Here is a 16,806-nt window from a genome sequence, read left to right on the forward strand (position 1 = left end):
TGAGCACATCAGCAGACGGACCTGGTTCTGGTTTTGGCTCTGTTATTTGTATCCCTACTGTCTTTGGCTAGTCCAAAGGCCTCGATTTCCTTATCTCAATTTTCTCAACAAATGAGGCTCGAATTGGATGATCTCAAATAAGACTATAGGGTTTTTTACTATCCTATAGTGGTCTTCTACTCAGCTCATAGCGAAGATGGCAAGTTTTGGGGGGAGAATGCTTGGGCTCTATGGGTGGGAATAAATCCAGCGCTGGGAAAGCCTGTGCACCCGAAAGGGCTGTTCTGGCCACAGGCAATGCGGATGGCACTCCAGACATGTGAGCCTCGTTTCTGCGAGATTGGGCTCCCGGACCAGGTCGGCATCCCCACCACCCCGCATCGCTAGGGGGCGCTGCAGGCCGCTCCCCGGAAGCTGGTACCAGACGCTGGTCCGGCGCCCGACTCTTGCGTCTTCCGGAAGCGGAGCGCCGGACCCGCAACGGCTGGCTGTGCGGGAGCGGCGGTGGCGGGCCCGGTGGCAGCGAGGAGACCTTAAGGGGACCCGGATCTGGCTCCCGCCCCGGGGCGGAGCGCCATGGACGAAGCAGGCAGCTGTGCGAGCGGCGGAGGCTTCCGCCCGGGCGTGGACAGCCTGGACGAGCCGCCCAACAGCCGCATCTTCCTGGTGATCAGCAAGTACACGCCGGAGTCGGTGCTGAGGGAGCGCTTCTCGCCCTTCGGCGAGATCCAGGACATCTGGGTGGTGCGGGACAAGCACACTAAGGAGTCCAAGGGCATCGCCTTCGTCAAGTTTGCCCGCAGCTCGCAGGCCTGCAGGGCCATGGAGGAAATGCACGGCCAGTGCCTCAGCCCCAACGACACCAAGCCCATCAAGGTGCTGGTGCCCGGGTTGGGGTCCTCGCGCGAGTGGGTAGGGGTGGGGCCTCCCGCGCCTGAGGCTGTGTCAGCGTGGGGTCGAAGTAATACATCCGCTCCCTGGGGCGGCCTGGGCAGCACCTGGTCTTCCGGGGGCGGGAGGATGGCGTTCGCGACAGGGGTGCGGGGTTTGGGCGGTGCGGGCAGAGCGACCGCCCGGACTTGGGCATCAGAGCTGCAATGACTGGACCTGCCCCCTCTGTGCTGTCACTACTCCGGAGCCCTGGACTCCACCGCCCACTCCTGAAGCTCCAGTCTTAGAACCCCGTTTCCATAAAACACGGGCGTTTTTGTTTTCGTTTTGGTTTTTAATTTTTTTTTTTTATTTTTTTGCTTTTCTTCAGGATACTACTGAGCTTAACCACTTGATAAAAGTGTGTTAAACTGTGGCCTCTCTGGTGTTGGGCGTTTGCCCAGTACCAGACGAAAGGGTACATGTAAATAGTGTTTGAAGGTGACTCTAACTGCTGCTGTTGCCCGTTTGTCACGCTTTTGTGTTTTTTAAGATCTTAACTAAGCCCTCTTTGTGAAAGTAGTAATACCTTCCGTTTTGTTATTGCCACTTTTCTTTGAAAGCAACCAAAGTAACCTGCCTTAAGCAGGGCCAAGTCATCGTGATGGCAGTATGGTTGTATTGTTACTAAATGCTTCTTTGTCTACTCTTAGTTCACCCTGGAGGCATTTATATTGTTTCAGCACTTAAACTTGTGTAAAATTAAGATGACCGGCAAGTGGCAGGAAGGGTGATTTTTGAGAGTTACTTGACTTAATCTATGCTTTTAGCGCAGTGCTTGGCAAAAGATAGGCCCTCGGTATATCCTTATGGTCAGTAGTAGCCACAGTGGCATTCCTTACTAGCTGTGAACCCAGTTCCGGACCCGATCCTGAGGCTCTGCCAGTTACTTCAACAGTATCCTCACCTGTTGGAGACTTCTGCAAAATTCCCTTCTTCCTTGACGTTTTTTTTCCTTTTCTTCCTCCCATTTACTACAGAAAACTGGTAAGAATATTATTCATATTGACTTACACAAGTGAAAGACTGAGAGATACATCAGTCTCCGGAGGTCTTGCCTATCCCTCTATCCACAAAAAGAGAAGGAGCCTAGGAGTATATCAGCATTACAGTAGACCATAGACATTCCCTTTATTTCCACTTCCCCAACTCTCTGAAATGGAATAGAACAGGTCATTAATAAAATTTATTGTAAGTCCACAGCATATGGTAGATCAGGGGTTGACAAACTTTTTACGTAAGAGGACAGATAGTAAATATTTTAGGCGTTGTGAGCCACATACAGTCTCTGTGACCTATTTGTTGTTGTTGTTGTTTTTCCTAAAGATTTTATTTATTTGTTTGACAGAGATCACAAGTAGGCAGAGTGAGGGGGAAGCAGGCTCCCCGCTGAGGCTTTAATCCACTGAGCCATTCAGGTGCCCCAACCTATTTGTTGTTTTTAACAGCCCTTTAAAAATGTAAAAACAGGGACGTCTGGGTGGCTCAGTCGTTGGGCCTCTGCCTTTGCCTCAGTTCATGATCACAGGGTCCTGGATCAATTGAGCCCACTTCACATTGGGCTCCCTGCTCAGCAGGAGACCTGCTACTCCTTCTCCCACTCCCCCTGCTTGTGTTCCTTCTCTTGCTGTCTCTCTCTTAGTCAAATAAGTAAATGAAATATTTTAAAAATAAATAAATTAAATGTAAAAACAATTTTTAGATCATGGGCTGTAGAGAAACAGGAGGCTATGGTTTGCTGACTCCTGTCCTAGATTGATAATTTTATCCCCTTCTAATTAAATTAGCCAGAGAGGGTTTTTTACTTTGAGTATAACCACAGAGGTCTGTGGACAACCCAAAAAATGCCCCAAATCTTAAACCTATGTAATTCCCTTTTCTTGATTAAATTCCTGCAAGAGAAGTGAAAGTCCCAGCACTGAAATGCACCCTCCCTTTTAGCCACAGAAAAGTTATTCCCCCAAATAACTAAAGTTTAAGTTGTTTTTTCACATTTTGGTCCACTCAGTTTTAGCCAGAAGTTTGTTGCAGTGCAGGACCAAGCTAGGCAGTCTAAGTTCATTTTCAGTGGGTTCAGCTTGGGTCTGTCTTCCACTGGATTGTAGTTTTTTACTTGTGTTTGTTTTTATTTCTTCTGTACTTCCAGTTAATTTAATTCAGCTTCAACTTCTCTCGTGTAGTTTGCTTTTGCAAAGTTCCAAAGGATCTGTAAGACACATAGAAAATTATAGCCTTAGGCCTACAGCCAGAAGACTGGTTAAGTAAGAATTATTCTGCGACCAACAACATTATCTTCAGCTCTGCAAGAATGCCTCTTATTTAGAGCTTGTACTGTGAACATAAAGTCTCGGGAGAAATCTTATATATGTGTTCTTCTCAGACACTGCCTGCCTTATTGGAAATTTGAAACACTCCAGTCTTCTAAAATTTAGAAGTTTGTGATCTGATGACACCTCTGGTCTCAAATCTTACTTGAGACTCTTTCTTTTCCCTGTTTCTTCTTATTTTCATAAAGGTTTCCTATTTCATTTTTCTACTAATCATTCACTAGTGATATATCCCCAAGACTGACTTTCTAGTGGGTCATTTTTGTATTGCTTAGTACTGTATTACTAATACCTCATACACTGCTTGGCATATAGCATAAGTTTATTGAGGGAGTAACAGTAGACTCTTATTTAGAAATATGTCTCCAGCTGTATCTTGTAAAAAAGGTCCTACACCTCTACGACAGCTGTTTTCTAAGCAAATATACAATCTTCTGTTTCAGTACTTTTGAAATCTCATGACTTTTATAAGTCTCAGTCCTCTGGGTTGCTGCCGCCTTTGGAATTCCATTTCAATGGTATACAGCCTTCACTCCCACTTTAAAGTAGAAGAAGAAAAAAGAAACCTTAAGGGCTTTGTGTGGTGATTTATGTTAATTTTATTACATGTCTTCAAGTTATCAAAAACAAAACTAGTCATTAAAATTCTTATCCTTATAGCTCTATAAATCACAATCCTAGTTAGAGATTTTAACATTCCTTTAGGATAATATAAAACTGTAACAATTTTATAAAGTAGTAAGTAATAATCTCATATCATAATCCAAGTAATAATAATAATCTGAGTTACCTAATGTCACAGATGATGTTTCAGTAAAAGTAAATTGCTAATAGTAGAAAATGGAGCCTTAGGTAGTCCGGTGCATTTTCTTGCTCACATAAATCACTTGATCACTGAGATTATCCAGAATATGAATATGCTACTTTTTTAAAGGTTCATATTAAAAAGAAGACAATTAAAAATAAATACATTGTAGACTTAAACCCAACTATATCAATGATTACATTAAATATAAGTAGACTAAACATGCCAATTAAAGGCAGAGATTATCAGGGTTTGTTAAAAAAAAGAAAAACCAAACTAAGTACTGTTTAACAGAGACATGTAAAGTATAAAGATACAAAGTGGTTGAAAGTGAAAGGATAGAAAAAGCTTTTGTAATGTCATACAAAATGGTGTTCAACACAAGAAGTATTAACAGAGATAGGGCAATTTCATGGGAATAAAAATGACAGTCAGAAGTACATAATGATCCCACATGTTTATGAAGCCAATAATATAGTTTCAAAATACAAGAAGCATTATTGTATAGAACTAAGAGGAGAAAGAAAAATTCACAATCAGTTTTTTATACTCCTCTCTTAGTATCTGATGGAACACCTAGACAAAATTAGTAAAGATGTGATACTTACACTTTAATCACTGTAGTTGGCATTTATTGGACCCTATACTCAGCTATTGCAGAGTACACATTCTTTTTCAGTGCACTGACTTGCTCTTGGTAAACCAAAGTGCAAAAGTAAAATACATTTGGAAAAAACAATGCAGACATTGGTATTATCTCATAAAAAAAAAAAAAAAAAAGAAAAGAAAAGAAAAAAAACCCCATTGCAGTAAAGATTACTTTAAAAAAACTTTCGACAAAATCCTATTACATTGTGTTTATCCTAACGTGAATCTCATAATAATAATGAAGTAAGTGTACGTAAGAAATAGGAAAACAGTTAACCATTATTTTTGGGATTTTGTTTCTTAGGTTTTCATTGCTCAGTCCAGGTCATCTGGAAGTCATCGCGATGTTGAAGATGAAGAACTCACAAGAATATTCGTTATGATACCAAAGTCCTACACAGAAGAAGATCTCCGGGAAAAATTTAAGGTACTTATGTTTTCTAATCAACTAGCATCTGTGGTAACTTAGAATCCTAAACTGGTTGTATGGTTACTAAATCTTAAGTGTTGTTTGTGTTATGTCGTTAGATTGATGCTAGAGAATTAAATAACTGTTTTTAAGTCATCTATTTCCATCTAGTTTTAAAATATTAAAGTTAGAATAAACTAAATAAATATATAACTGTTTTAAGTCCTCTATTTCCATCTACTTTTAAAATATTAAACCTAGAATAAACTAAATAAATAAGTAAATAAGTGGAAAATATGAATGATGGTGTTTTCTCCCCCTTTAAGGAAAACACGGATTCAGGAAAATAAAGCCTGGAGTTTTAAAGTAGGTCACATATCCAATAGGTGGTGGACAAAGATTTAAACCCAGGCTGTCTGAATCTGGAAGCTGCTCTTGGTCTTTACACTTTCAAAGTACCCTCTCACCACTCTGTTGCTCTCACATTGAGGGAAGTCAAGTAAGCCTGAGTGTGTGAACCATATTATCTAGTATTTATTCTAAGCCTATGGCATGTTGATGTACTTATTCACAGAAAGGCTCATCCTTTATGGAATATTAGTCCTAAAATTAAGCCTTAGGAGGAGTTTTATTTATTTATTTTATTTATTTTTAAAGATTTTATTTATTCATTTGAGAGAGAGAGGGAGAAAGGACACAAGCAGGGGGAGAGGCAGCGGGAGATGGAAAAGCAGATCCCCGCTGAGCTGGGAATGCAGCATGGGGCTCAATCCCAAGGCCTGAGCCGCAGACTTTTAACCATCTGAGCCATCCAGGTGCCCCTGAAGGAGTTCTATTTAAAGGGGAAAAAAGGGGTACCTGGGTGGCCCAGAGGGTTAAGCCTCTGCCTTCGGCTCAGGTCATGGTCTCAGGGTCCTGGGATCAAGCCCCGCATCGGGTTCTCTGCTTGGTAGGGAGCCTGCTTCCCCCTCTCTCTCTGTCTGCCTCTCTGCCTGCTTGTGATCTCTCTCTCTGTGTCAAATAAATAAATAAAATCTTAAAAAATAATAACAAAAAAAAATAAAGGGGGAAAAAAAACTACAGCTCTGAACCATATAGCAAGATTATATTCAGTGAAATTTAAAGATAATTTTAAATTTCTTTTTAGCCATTGACTTTTATATACATGATATACTTCTACAAAAATTATTAAAAATCAATTCTTAAATTATTTTGAGTTTTAATTTTTTATCCGTTTTCTACTAAGTTTCCCAATACTAAATCAGGTAGGCAACAAGCAAGGAAGAAAAGAAACAAATAGTAAAAAGTAATTTCCGAACTTTCTCTGTCCTACCCCAAGAGTTGAAAAAGTAACAGCTACCAAACGTATATATTCCAAACTTCCTCCAATAGTAAGAACTTTTTACCTTTTTCTGAGTGAACAAATACGACATTTTTATCCAAAGGTATAATAATTAAGTTGTTAATTGATTACATGAGAATTTTATGAAATAAATAATAAACACTAAGGGGGCGCCTGGGTGGCTCAGTTGGTTAAGCATCTGACTCTTGACTTTGGCTCAAGTCATGATCTCCAGTTTGTGAGATGGAGCCCTGGCATCAGGCTCTGTGTCAGGCTCCTCACTCAGCTCGGAGTCTGCTGTAGATTTTCTCTCGCCCTCTCTCTGCCCCTCCCCCTGCTCGCACACATGCAGTCTCTCTCTAAACAATAAATAAATAAAATCTTTTAAAAAATAAATAATAAACACTAAGAATATATATCCCATATATCTCCATAGAATTGACTTTCTGAGCACGCTAGTGTTTTAGTGATATACTTTGAGAAGCTCTTCTTTAAAGGAATACACAGTTACATCCTGTGAGAAGGCAAACAGCTATAGCTAATGTTTAGTGTATCCCAGACACTTCAGGTCTATTAGTTCCTTTAACTCTTAGCTGAAGGCAGACACCTAACAACTGAGCCACCCTGGTGCCCTTCATTTAACTCTTAAAATTACCCTTTGAAGTAGGTACAACTTTTAGCCCCATTTAGCAGGTAAAGAGACACAGAGAGGATAACTAAACACTACCAGGTGCCCCTGCTCAGTTAATAAGGCACTGAGCAGGGGCACCTGGGTGGCTCAGTGGGTTAAAGCTTCTGCCTTCAGCTCAGGTCATGATCCCAGGATCCTGGGATGGAGCCCTGCTCCCCGGCAGGGAGCCTGCTTCCCCCTCCCTCTCTGCCTGCCTTTCTGCCTATTTGTGATCTCTGTCAAATTAATAAATAAAATATTTTTAATAAAAAAAGGAACTGAGCAAAAATTTGGATATAGAAGGTTTAATTTCAGCTTATAATCACCACTGACCAAGACTTTGAAGCTTTCAAAACCATTTACACATTCTTACTCGCCCTCCATGACATAGGCAAATTATTTGATTCTCAAAGACCTAGTTTCTTTGTCTGTGAAATAAATAGTATAATATATATAATATATATTAGTGTATACATAAATATTAGGTATGTGTATATCTATACACACATACATATTATACATATATCCCTGAGGGATTATTGTAGCAATAAGGTAATGTATGTAAAGCAAATGTTCAGCAAATGAAAATGAAAATCATTATTTTGGTTATGTTATTATTCGCTTATATTGTTAGTATGGCTCTTTTTCTAATGCCTCTTTAGTTTGTAACATTTTGATTCTATTATTAAAAATGGCTGTAAATTCTAATTCTGATTTCTAGTTTTGCAAATAAGGGGCACAAATAAACTTTAAGTTCTGAAATAATCTGTTCAATTATTGATTTTGACTCCTCTACGATCATTTCTTTTAACTCTTATAGGTTTATGGAGATATCGAGTATTGCAGCATTATTAAGAATAAAGTAACTGGAGAAAGTAAAGGTTTGGGCTATGTTCGATACTTAAAACCATCACAGGCTGCCCAAGCAATAGAAAACTGTGATCGAAGTAAGGATGTGTTCATTTAACATGTTAAAGACTTTTTAAAAACTTTTAATTATTCTAAATAACTAAATTTAACATGTGGTTTTACTAATAAGCACACTTGCTAATTTAATCCTAGCAATGCGAATTTAAATATATGTATATACCTAGGATGAAAATTATTTTGGGATTGTGATTAAGTTTTGATTGAGACACTATCTTGAAGAGAAATATGAGCAACTGCATTAACTTAGCAAGTGAAAATACTGTTGGCACATTTTGGTTATTATTCCTATAGTAATTTAAAATTTAAAAAATTGACTTACCCTTTCCAGCTTTAAAAAAATTTTTTTTCTTTATTTAAAAAAACCTCAAGTTTTCTGGTATATTTGTTCATATTTAAACTACACCTTAAATAGAATTAAGTATATGCTAGTAAACATAAAGGTTAAGGATGGGACTTAGTATAAATTTTGCCTACATAGGTAACTAAATATATATTAGGTTAATTTTGAGGTAGACTGACATTAATTGGATTTTGTGCTGTTACTGCTGTATATAATGAAGAATAAGAATTTTAAAGCAGCCAAGGAAAATATCCTTTTTGTCACACTCCTAGTTATAGTGACTTTAGAAATGAGGATTAGTTAAATTAGTAGGTTTTAGGATATTATAAAGATCTATATGTACTAGAAAGAATTAATCCTGATCAGTAGAATTCTTAAATAACCCTGAGGTACATATCAAAATTTCCTCTCAGATCCTTCTGTATTTCTCAACCAGCCAGCATTAATTGAGTACCTGTGGTATACTCAGCAATATGTTAAGTAAAAAGATACAAAGGGAATAAATTTATAGCTTTTAAGGAACTTAATTATTTTGGGTAGCCAAGCTCTAATAGGCAAAAAATAAAGAATTATAGAAGACTTTTTTAAAAAGCTCTTTGAAAGCAGGGAGTGTTTTATTTGTTTCTCTCATTCCTAGTACCTAGTACAGTTATAGACCCTCTGTAAAGATTTATTGAGATCTCTATCAAAGAAACTGCTGTTTATAATAGACTCAATAGAAATTAGCCAAATGAGAAAATGTTCAAAAATATGTGGTATAGTCCAGCAGTGGTGAGAAACAAGTGCATTGAGGACATGAGAACACTTCTAGAGGTAAGATTGACATCTGGTATAGAGTACAGGACAGAAGGTGAGAGCAGTGTTAACAAAGGCACAGAGCTGGGGGTAAACATGTCTTTGCTTAATACTGTGAAGGCAAAAGTCTGAATAAGGCCTAATTAATCCTATTGAGAAATTAGGAGACAAAGTTAATTAACACCATTGACACCATACATGGGAGGTTATGAAGAGTTCAACCTCAGGATTCCGTTGTAGACTGCTTTAAAAGGAGAAAAATAACTGTTTCAGGACAGTTGCTCTAACCACAGTATCAGGGATGGATTTTCAGAGAAAGAATTCAGAGTGACTTGGTTTTATCCTTTTTGGAGCCACTGAATAATATGATGAAAGCTCTAAACCCTCTTTGAAATATGCCCATGTGCACATATACGTAAGTGTATTGTTTAAAGTTTCAGAGAGTTCATGGAATCTTCCCACTTATTTGAATTTCATCTTCAAACCCCTACTTAAAACCTTTGATCCAGAGGCAAAGAGACCAGTTAATGAGTTGCTGGAATTAATTGAAGGGAATCTGACTTAGAAACAAAGGCAGGGAAGCTAGAGTAAAAGACATCTTGTAAGTGTATTTCAAAGGAAGAATCTTGCTGACAGGTTGAATGTGAAGAGCCCTACAGGATTTTGATATTGAGCCAGGGGAACAAACCAGGATGTTATTTGTAATAGGGAGGAGACTGGAAAGGATAGGGTAGAACTACTGATCTTCAGTGTCTGCCTTGACCATAACTTGAGATTCTTGCTCTTTTTATTTATTTTTTACCATCTTCCAAAAAGAAGTAGGTGTGGTACAGATGGCCTTTGCATAGATTTTGTTTTGTACAATTATAGTTCTAAAGCTAAGTCAAGCACTAGCAATAAAGTATATTTGCAGGTGTGCTAAATTTGCTGTGAACTTTGAAAGTCATAGATTCTCTTTTTCAGGTTTTAGGGCAATCTTGGCTGAACCTAAAAATAAAGCATCTGAGTCCTCGGAACAAGACTATTACAGTAACATGAGGCAGGAGACATTGGGACATGAACCTAGAGTAAATATGTTTCCATTTGGTGAGTAAGCTATCCTTTCTTTTAATAGTGTATGTAATATATACAGTCAGATTTGGATTTTATAAAATATTCTTTTATAAGTAGTCTGTAAATCTCACTTAGTGAATAAAAATTAATGTGGGGTTTTTTTGGTAAGTTTGTCATGACTCCTCATGGTCTTAATATTTAACACTTGCATATTTAACGCTATGTGTAACATAGAAAACCAATTGGAAATTGTACATTATATAAGCATTTTGTATATAATATATAATACAATATATAAGCATTGTTTATAGAATTCTAATTTCCAATTATAGTTTTCTGTGGTCAGTTAGGTATTATCTAAATATTAAACTACATCACTGCCAGTTTTTTCAGGAAACTTCTGCCTCTGTAAGGGCCAAAAAGTATGAAAGAACTATACTGATATCCCCTCAGTATGAGTCCTGAGATTTTATCCCTAAGGTACTGCTGCTTTAAAATTAGGGCTAGAGAAAGGAAAGGAATGACAAATATAGAAGTTAACAAAAGGGAGAAGTGAGTGATAAAAGTAAGTCCTATACATATTATTTAACATAATCTTTGTTATGTTAAATACATATTATTTTAAATAATCTTTGTTTTAGGCAAAATACTTGCCATATTTTGCAGGTTTGCATATTAAACGTATTCCTCTGAAGTTATACTACACATTTCTGCTTATATTTCTGTGTCATAAGCACAGTGGGAAGAGTTGTCTGTTTTCACACCATTGATCCCTTCTGATAGTGCTAATGGCCAAGAGCGTGCTACAAAATATAGTGCCTTGGTCAAATGCATTGGACTTGGTCACAGCTCATCTTACTTACTTGAACCTAAAATGTTAAGTGAACTCTTGAATGTATAGAAATTAAAAGATATACTTTTCTTTTTATATTGTTGGAGAACAACAATCTGAGTTTTCAGGTTTTGACAAGAATGACAACAGAGGCCAAGAAGCTATTTCTAAACGCTTGTCAGTTGTATCAAGAGTTCCTTTCACTGAAGAGCAGCTTTTCAGTATTTTTGATATAGTACCAGGATTGGAATACTGTGAAGTTCAACGAGATCCTTATTCTAATTACGGTAAAATAATGTCTATTATTTTTTAATATACTGTGTTTGGTTAAAATATCTTTTCTCTAGTGACGCTTTTTATGTCAAATACTCTTTCTATGACAATTTTTTGTTTTCTTTTTCTCCGTTTTAAACTTTTAATTACAGTGATACCTTAACAAATAAACCCCTGAGAATATATCTCCTTTATACAATGTCACATATTTTTAAAAAATATTTTAACTCCCACAAAATGGAGCATTCTGTTTCCAGTTGTATAACCAACTGGACCTCAGAATGGGGTCCCTATACTCCTGATAAATGTTAGGCAAAGTTCCGAAACCCTTCAAAGTTTCCTCCTCATCCCTAAGTGTCTCTCTCTCTCTTTTTTTTTTTTTTCCAAACTTTATACCCAAAATGAAACTCCTTCCCTTCATTTCAAGCATCTAATTGCCCTACTTCTTTCTCTACTTCTTCCCAGTCTTAATTGAAGCAAGGCTCTGGGGTGCCTGGGTGGCTCAGTCATTAGTTAAGCATCTGCCTTTGGCTCAGGTCTTGAACTCTGGTATCAAGCTCCATGTCAGGCTTCCTGCTTAGTAGGGAGTCTGCTTCTCCCTCTCTCTCCCCCAGCATGTTCCCTCTCTCTCTCTCTCAAATAAATAAGTAAAATCTTTTTTAAAAAAATTTGAAGCAAGGCTCTAATATTAGCCATTTGAACTTACTAACTAGTTAATTAACTAAACCTAATATCTAGTGTTGGCTTAACCATCTTCATAATTTTTTAAGTTTTTTTTTTTTTTTAAGGCTTCTTAAAAATGGAGTTATCGTGGCATAATGCAAAATGGTTGGCATTCCATTTCACATCAGACTCAGATGCAAATCCTAGCACTGGCATGCAGCTCTGAGAACTTGGCAAACTGCTTATCCCTTCTGAATCTCTCTCTCTTCATCTATAAAAGGGGATTATTAATACCTTCTATGTCAGGGTTAGATAAGAATTAGGAATGCTGTATGTAAAAATACCTAATGCAAGTCCTGGCACATCATGGGCACTCAGGAAATCTCAGGAGCTTATTGGTTTGCTTTAGAGAATTGGAGACGAGGGGTAGTATGGAGAGGTCATACTTGGCATCTGTTCTAGTTCTATGGATAGACTCGATTGAGCCCTTATAGGGTGTGATGGATTTAAGGGGAAGTAGGAAAGTGAGTCAAGTCATCTGGGCTGGTAGGCCTGGAATGGTGCCACTCTTCACCCAGATACATGCACTTAATTCACTATTACTCTACCCAGCCCTAGTCTTTTAGTGTAACTGCCCATCTGAGCCTACTTTGGACCATCTCCAACCCTAACCCAGCCTTAGACTATCATTCTGTGTTCTGATTCTAAGGCACACAGTTTGTGGTTTTGGGCACATTCGTTGTTATGTATAATTCTGTTTGTTTTGTATTTCTTTCCCTTTTATCTGATATGTTGAAATGTGTTCCTTTACCTTCTGTAACTTTTCTCTGGTTGAATGTGTCTGATAAAAAGTATGTGTTATTGGGACACCTTTTTATTAATAGAGGTATCATCATAGAGTTCTGTCTGAATTAGTTTTATATGTTCCTTTGCTTTCTGAATTTTAATTTCATTAAAATGTTAGGGTGTGGGGTGCCTGGGTGGATCAGTAGGTTAAAGCCTCTGCATTTGGCTCAGCTCATGATCTCAGGGTCCTGGGATCGAGCCCCGCGTCGGGCTCTCTGCTCAGCAGGGAGCCTGCTTCCTCCCTCTCTCTCTGCCTGCCTCTCTGCCTACTTCTGATCTCTGTCTGTCAAATAAATAAATAAAATCTTTAAAAAAAAAAAAGTTGGGGTACTTCGGTTTAGAGAGGAACATGAAATTATAGCAGTGTCTTCCCCCAAGTGTTTCCCCCAAGTGATATATATATATGGGTTATATAGTCTATATATATTATACTATATTATATTATATTATATTACGTTATATTATATGTGAAGGTTATATATTATGAAAACCTTTTGGTTCTGTTATAAGCTCTTGGGCTATCCATATATGGACTCTGGTATAAAATTATCCCCCCACTTCAGCATCACCCTCCTGAATTGAAATCTTTCTCCTTAGCTGAAAGCTCTCCAAAGAAATGTGAAATATGTGACTTCTAATCTGAGAGCCTCTGTTCCCTACCTTTTGGTTTTTTATCAATATCACTTTTCCTTTCTCTAGCACTGCAGCGAGCTTGTTGACTATATGTTCTTATCAGACTGTATATTCTCCTCATTTCATTTCCTACTCAGTATGATAGGGAAAATCTTAAAATTTCAAAGCAGATTTCAAAGAATAAAAATTTAAGAAGAACTGGTTTTAGGTATATCTATCATATAAGAAACACCCATATCTTAAAATTAAATTCATTGGGCAGAACTTGCTCCAATAATTAACATTTTCCTTAAAATATGTTTATATTTTTGCCAAAGTCTGGTTTAGACTTTGTAGGAACATAGTTGTTATACGTATGTATAAGAAAACTTTGTTTTCTGCTCCCTTTGACTCTGTGTTTACTAGTTGTATGATACCAGGCTATTTCTATATTGCTTCATTTTGTGGCAAGACAGGCTTTAGGTACCCTCTTTTTTTCTTTTTAACTCCTGATATTCTCTACTTTGTTTTAGGTCATGGAGTGGTTCAGTATTTCAATGTAGCATCAGCTATTTATGCAAAATACAAGTTACATGGGTTTCAATACCCTCCTGGGAATCGGATAGGTGTTTCCTTCATTGATGATGGGAGTAATGCAACAGAGTAAGTACCATCTCAGGGGGTCTAAAGCAGGGTTCTGGGTATACATGATAGGACTTGAAGAATAAGAATGGAAATAGTTAACCTCTTGAGTGAGGAAGTCACACAAAACGGGTAAGAAACTGAATGTTTCTGGTTTTCTGTAAATCATCAGTTCTATTCTTTAGTCTTCTTAGAAAAATGGCAACGCAGATGGTAGCAGCACAGCTTGCATCAATGGTGTGGAATAACCCAAGTCAGCAGCAATTTCTGGTAAGTACATGAGAACTTAACCTCTCTGATACATCAGTAGGTTATAAAATAAATGTGGCCTTTGTTTATTACCTATGTAAGAAACTGTTCAGAGCTACAGTACAAGATCATATAGAAGTAATGATATAGATCTCTTTAGCTCTTGGCTTAAAATCCTTACAGTGCAGTTTTTCTTTTTCTTATTTTGTACCTAACTCTTCAACAGCAATTTGGAGGAAATTCTGGATCACAGTTGCCTCAAATCCAGACAGATGTTGTACTTCCATCATGCAAAAAGAAAGCCCCTCCTGAAACTCCTGTGAAAGAAAGACTTTTTATCGTGTTTAATCCTCATCCTTTACCTTTAGATGTATTAGAGGATATATTCTGGTAAGATTTCAATTCTACAAATTTACGTTTTATAATATAATTTATTTAAACCAGTCATTTAAGCCCTCTCACAAACTTGAAACTTTCTATACCCAATACTTAACAGATAGAAAGGATTTGTTCTGCAGTTAAAAAAATTCCTATTTATATCACCTTTTAAGATATATGATCATTTCTCTCTCTTCTTTATTATTTATATATCTTAAGTCTCCACACAGAATTTCCTATTATTTTGTTTTGAAGATATAAATAACATAGTATTGTTTTTTAAAAGTTGCATGCATAAAATGGACAAATCATTTGTTTCTTTATAGAAAATACATATCTGCGTAGACCTGCCCTGTAGAATTCTTTTTACATAACTTTTCCTTTGTGATTGTAATTCAACTGAACAGAGTTGAATTATAGAAATAATTTTCTATCAGAAATAGAAACAAAATATAAAACAGCATTTCTATTTTGTTAGCACTCTGTTGGATCCTTAAGGATTGTATTGAGTAAACAATTATTTGATTGTAAGTAAGAGTACATAATAAATATAGAAAAAGGAAGGCTCTTGTTTATTTTTGTGTTTTTAATAGAACTCCTTTAATCTTATTTCTTTTTGGTCTTTTTTTTATTTGCCTTATAACAATGTTAGCAAATTTTGAAAAATAGGAAGCTCATTGAAGAGTCACACAAAATACCAGTAGTTCAAATATTTTGTCTTTTATTTAACTGATTCATGTAGTCTATTTCCTAAACATTTCCTTTATGCCAGGCAGTTGTCATACTAAGTGCAAGAGACATTGTGTAAACCAAACATATGATGTAAATAAGACATAGTAGTTCTTGTCCTCTGAGAGCTTATCTCCTGTAGGAGACAGACAAATGAGTAAGTAGGATACTACAACCTAGTGAGGTTGGTGTTATGAAAAGGAATATCCAGGCTATGAAATACATAAGGGAAGTATCTACTTCTAAAGCTCTAAGAAGCAATGTATAATTAAAACAGATAAAAACAACTTAGAGAAAAAAGGATGTTGTAGGGGTGGTTATTCCTGCAAGAGAGAATGTGAAAGGAGATGGTTAGAATATGGGATTTGAAAGGGAGGTTGAAGGGAGAGAAGACAAGGCCCATCTCAGGAAAAGCCCACAGGCTATGTTGGGGAGTTTGTCCTTACCTTGGATGGAATCCTTCGGATGGAAATGATCATATCTGTGTTTTGGAAAGATCACTAGGAAGGTAAATAATAGATTAGATAGGGACAAGCCCAGAGGGCAGGGAAACAAGTGAGGAATTTAGAGCATTCCAAGGAAAAGATAATGACTGGCTGAATGAGGAAAGAGACCTGAGTGAGAATGAAAAGAACTTGACTAATAGAGCATGTGCTTGAGAAGGAAGATTGACTTGATGGGATGTGGGAGAAGAGTGGAACTGATCAGGTTGTATTTTTATCAATTTCATTTGATTTTGTTTTTTTTACTTCGTTTCAGTCGTTTTGGTAACCTAATCGAAGTTTACCTTGTGTCAGGAAAAAACGTGGGGTATGCCAAATATGCAGATAGAATAAGTGCCAATGATGCCATTACTACTTTACATGGAAAGATCCTAAATGGAGTCAGACTTAAAGTTATGCTGGCGGATTCCCCAAGAGAAGAATCTAACAAACGACAAAGAACTTACTGATTTTTGAGGTAAGCCCTTTTTAGTCTGAATTTGAATAGCACATTGGCCAGATATTATAACAGGAAGAATATGTATGGAGTTTCTTTTCAGGGATTTGGAAGTTGTCAGTTAGAAGCATTGTGACTTAAAGGTTGGCTAATAAAACCACAGGTTGGGTTAATTTCATAATATGTTTTTTAAACTTGAACTTTATAAACTTAAATGTTTTTGATGTTTACTGAGAGAATTTTTTGCCCTTCTATGAAATAAAATCAGCTTTTAATGTAGAAAATTAAACAGTGGGTTTTTTTGTTTGTGAATATCTTAAATATTAAGAATTTGACTTTTTACCATATGTTTAGCTATCCTCAAAATTGAAATAGCTCTAAAGATTTTTAACTT

At 37.0% G+C, this 16,806-nt stretch overlaps 1 protein-coding gene across 1 annotated transcript; it reads left to right on the forward strand.

Annotated features, from left to right (window-relative positions):
* The first annotated feature begins 422 nt into the window (after nt 1-422).
* Nucleotides 423-16,433, forward strand: RBM45 (RNA binding motif protein 45). Its single transcript, XM_059394229.1, has 9 exons — nt 423-876; nt 5,015-5,137; nt 7,952-8,078; nt 10,160-10,282; nt 11,189-11,368; nt 14,009-14,138; nt 14,303-14,387; nt 14,593-14,756; nt 16,233-16,433. The coding sequence occupies exons 1-9, from the start codon at nt 577-579 to the stop codon at nt 16,423-16,425; spliced, it is 1,425 nt and encodes a 474-aa protein (XP_059250212.1). The 5' UTR covers nt 423-576; the 3' UTR covers nt 16,426-16,433.
* The last annotated feature ends 373 nt before the right edge of the window (nt 16,434-16,806 follow it).

Source organism: Mustela nigripes, chromosome 3, assembly GCF_022355385.1.
Source record: "Mustela nigripes isolate SB6536 chromosome 3, MUSNIG.SB6536, whole genome shotgun sequence".
NCBI lineage: Eukaryota > Metazoa > Chordata > Mammalia > Carnivora > Mustelidae > Mustela > Mustela nigripes.

Excerpts from the sequence above, each read along its gene's own strand:
- RBM45 (XM_059394229.1), top strand. The coding sequence starts at position 577 with ATGGACGAAGCAGGCAGCTGTGCGAGCGGCGGAGGCTTCCGCCCGGGC. Across the intron at positions 8,079-10,159 it reads AATAGAAAACTGTGATCGAA|GTTTTAGGGCAATCTTGGCT; the intron begins GTAAGGATGTGT and ends TCTCTTTTTCAG. Across the intron at positions 14,757-16,232 it reads GTATTAGAGGATATATTCTG|TCGTTTTGGTAACCTAATCG; the intron begins GTAAGATTTCAA and ends ACTTCGTTTCAG.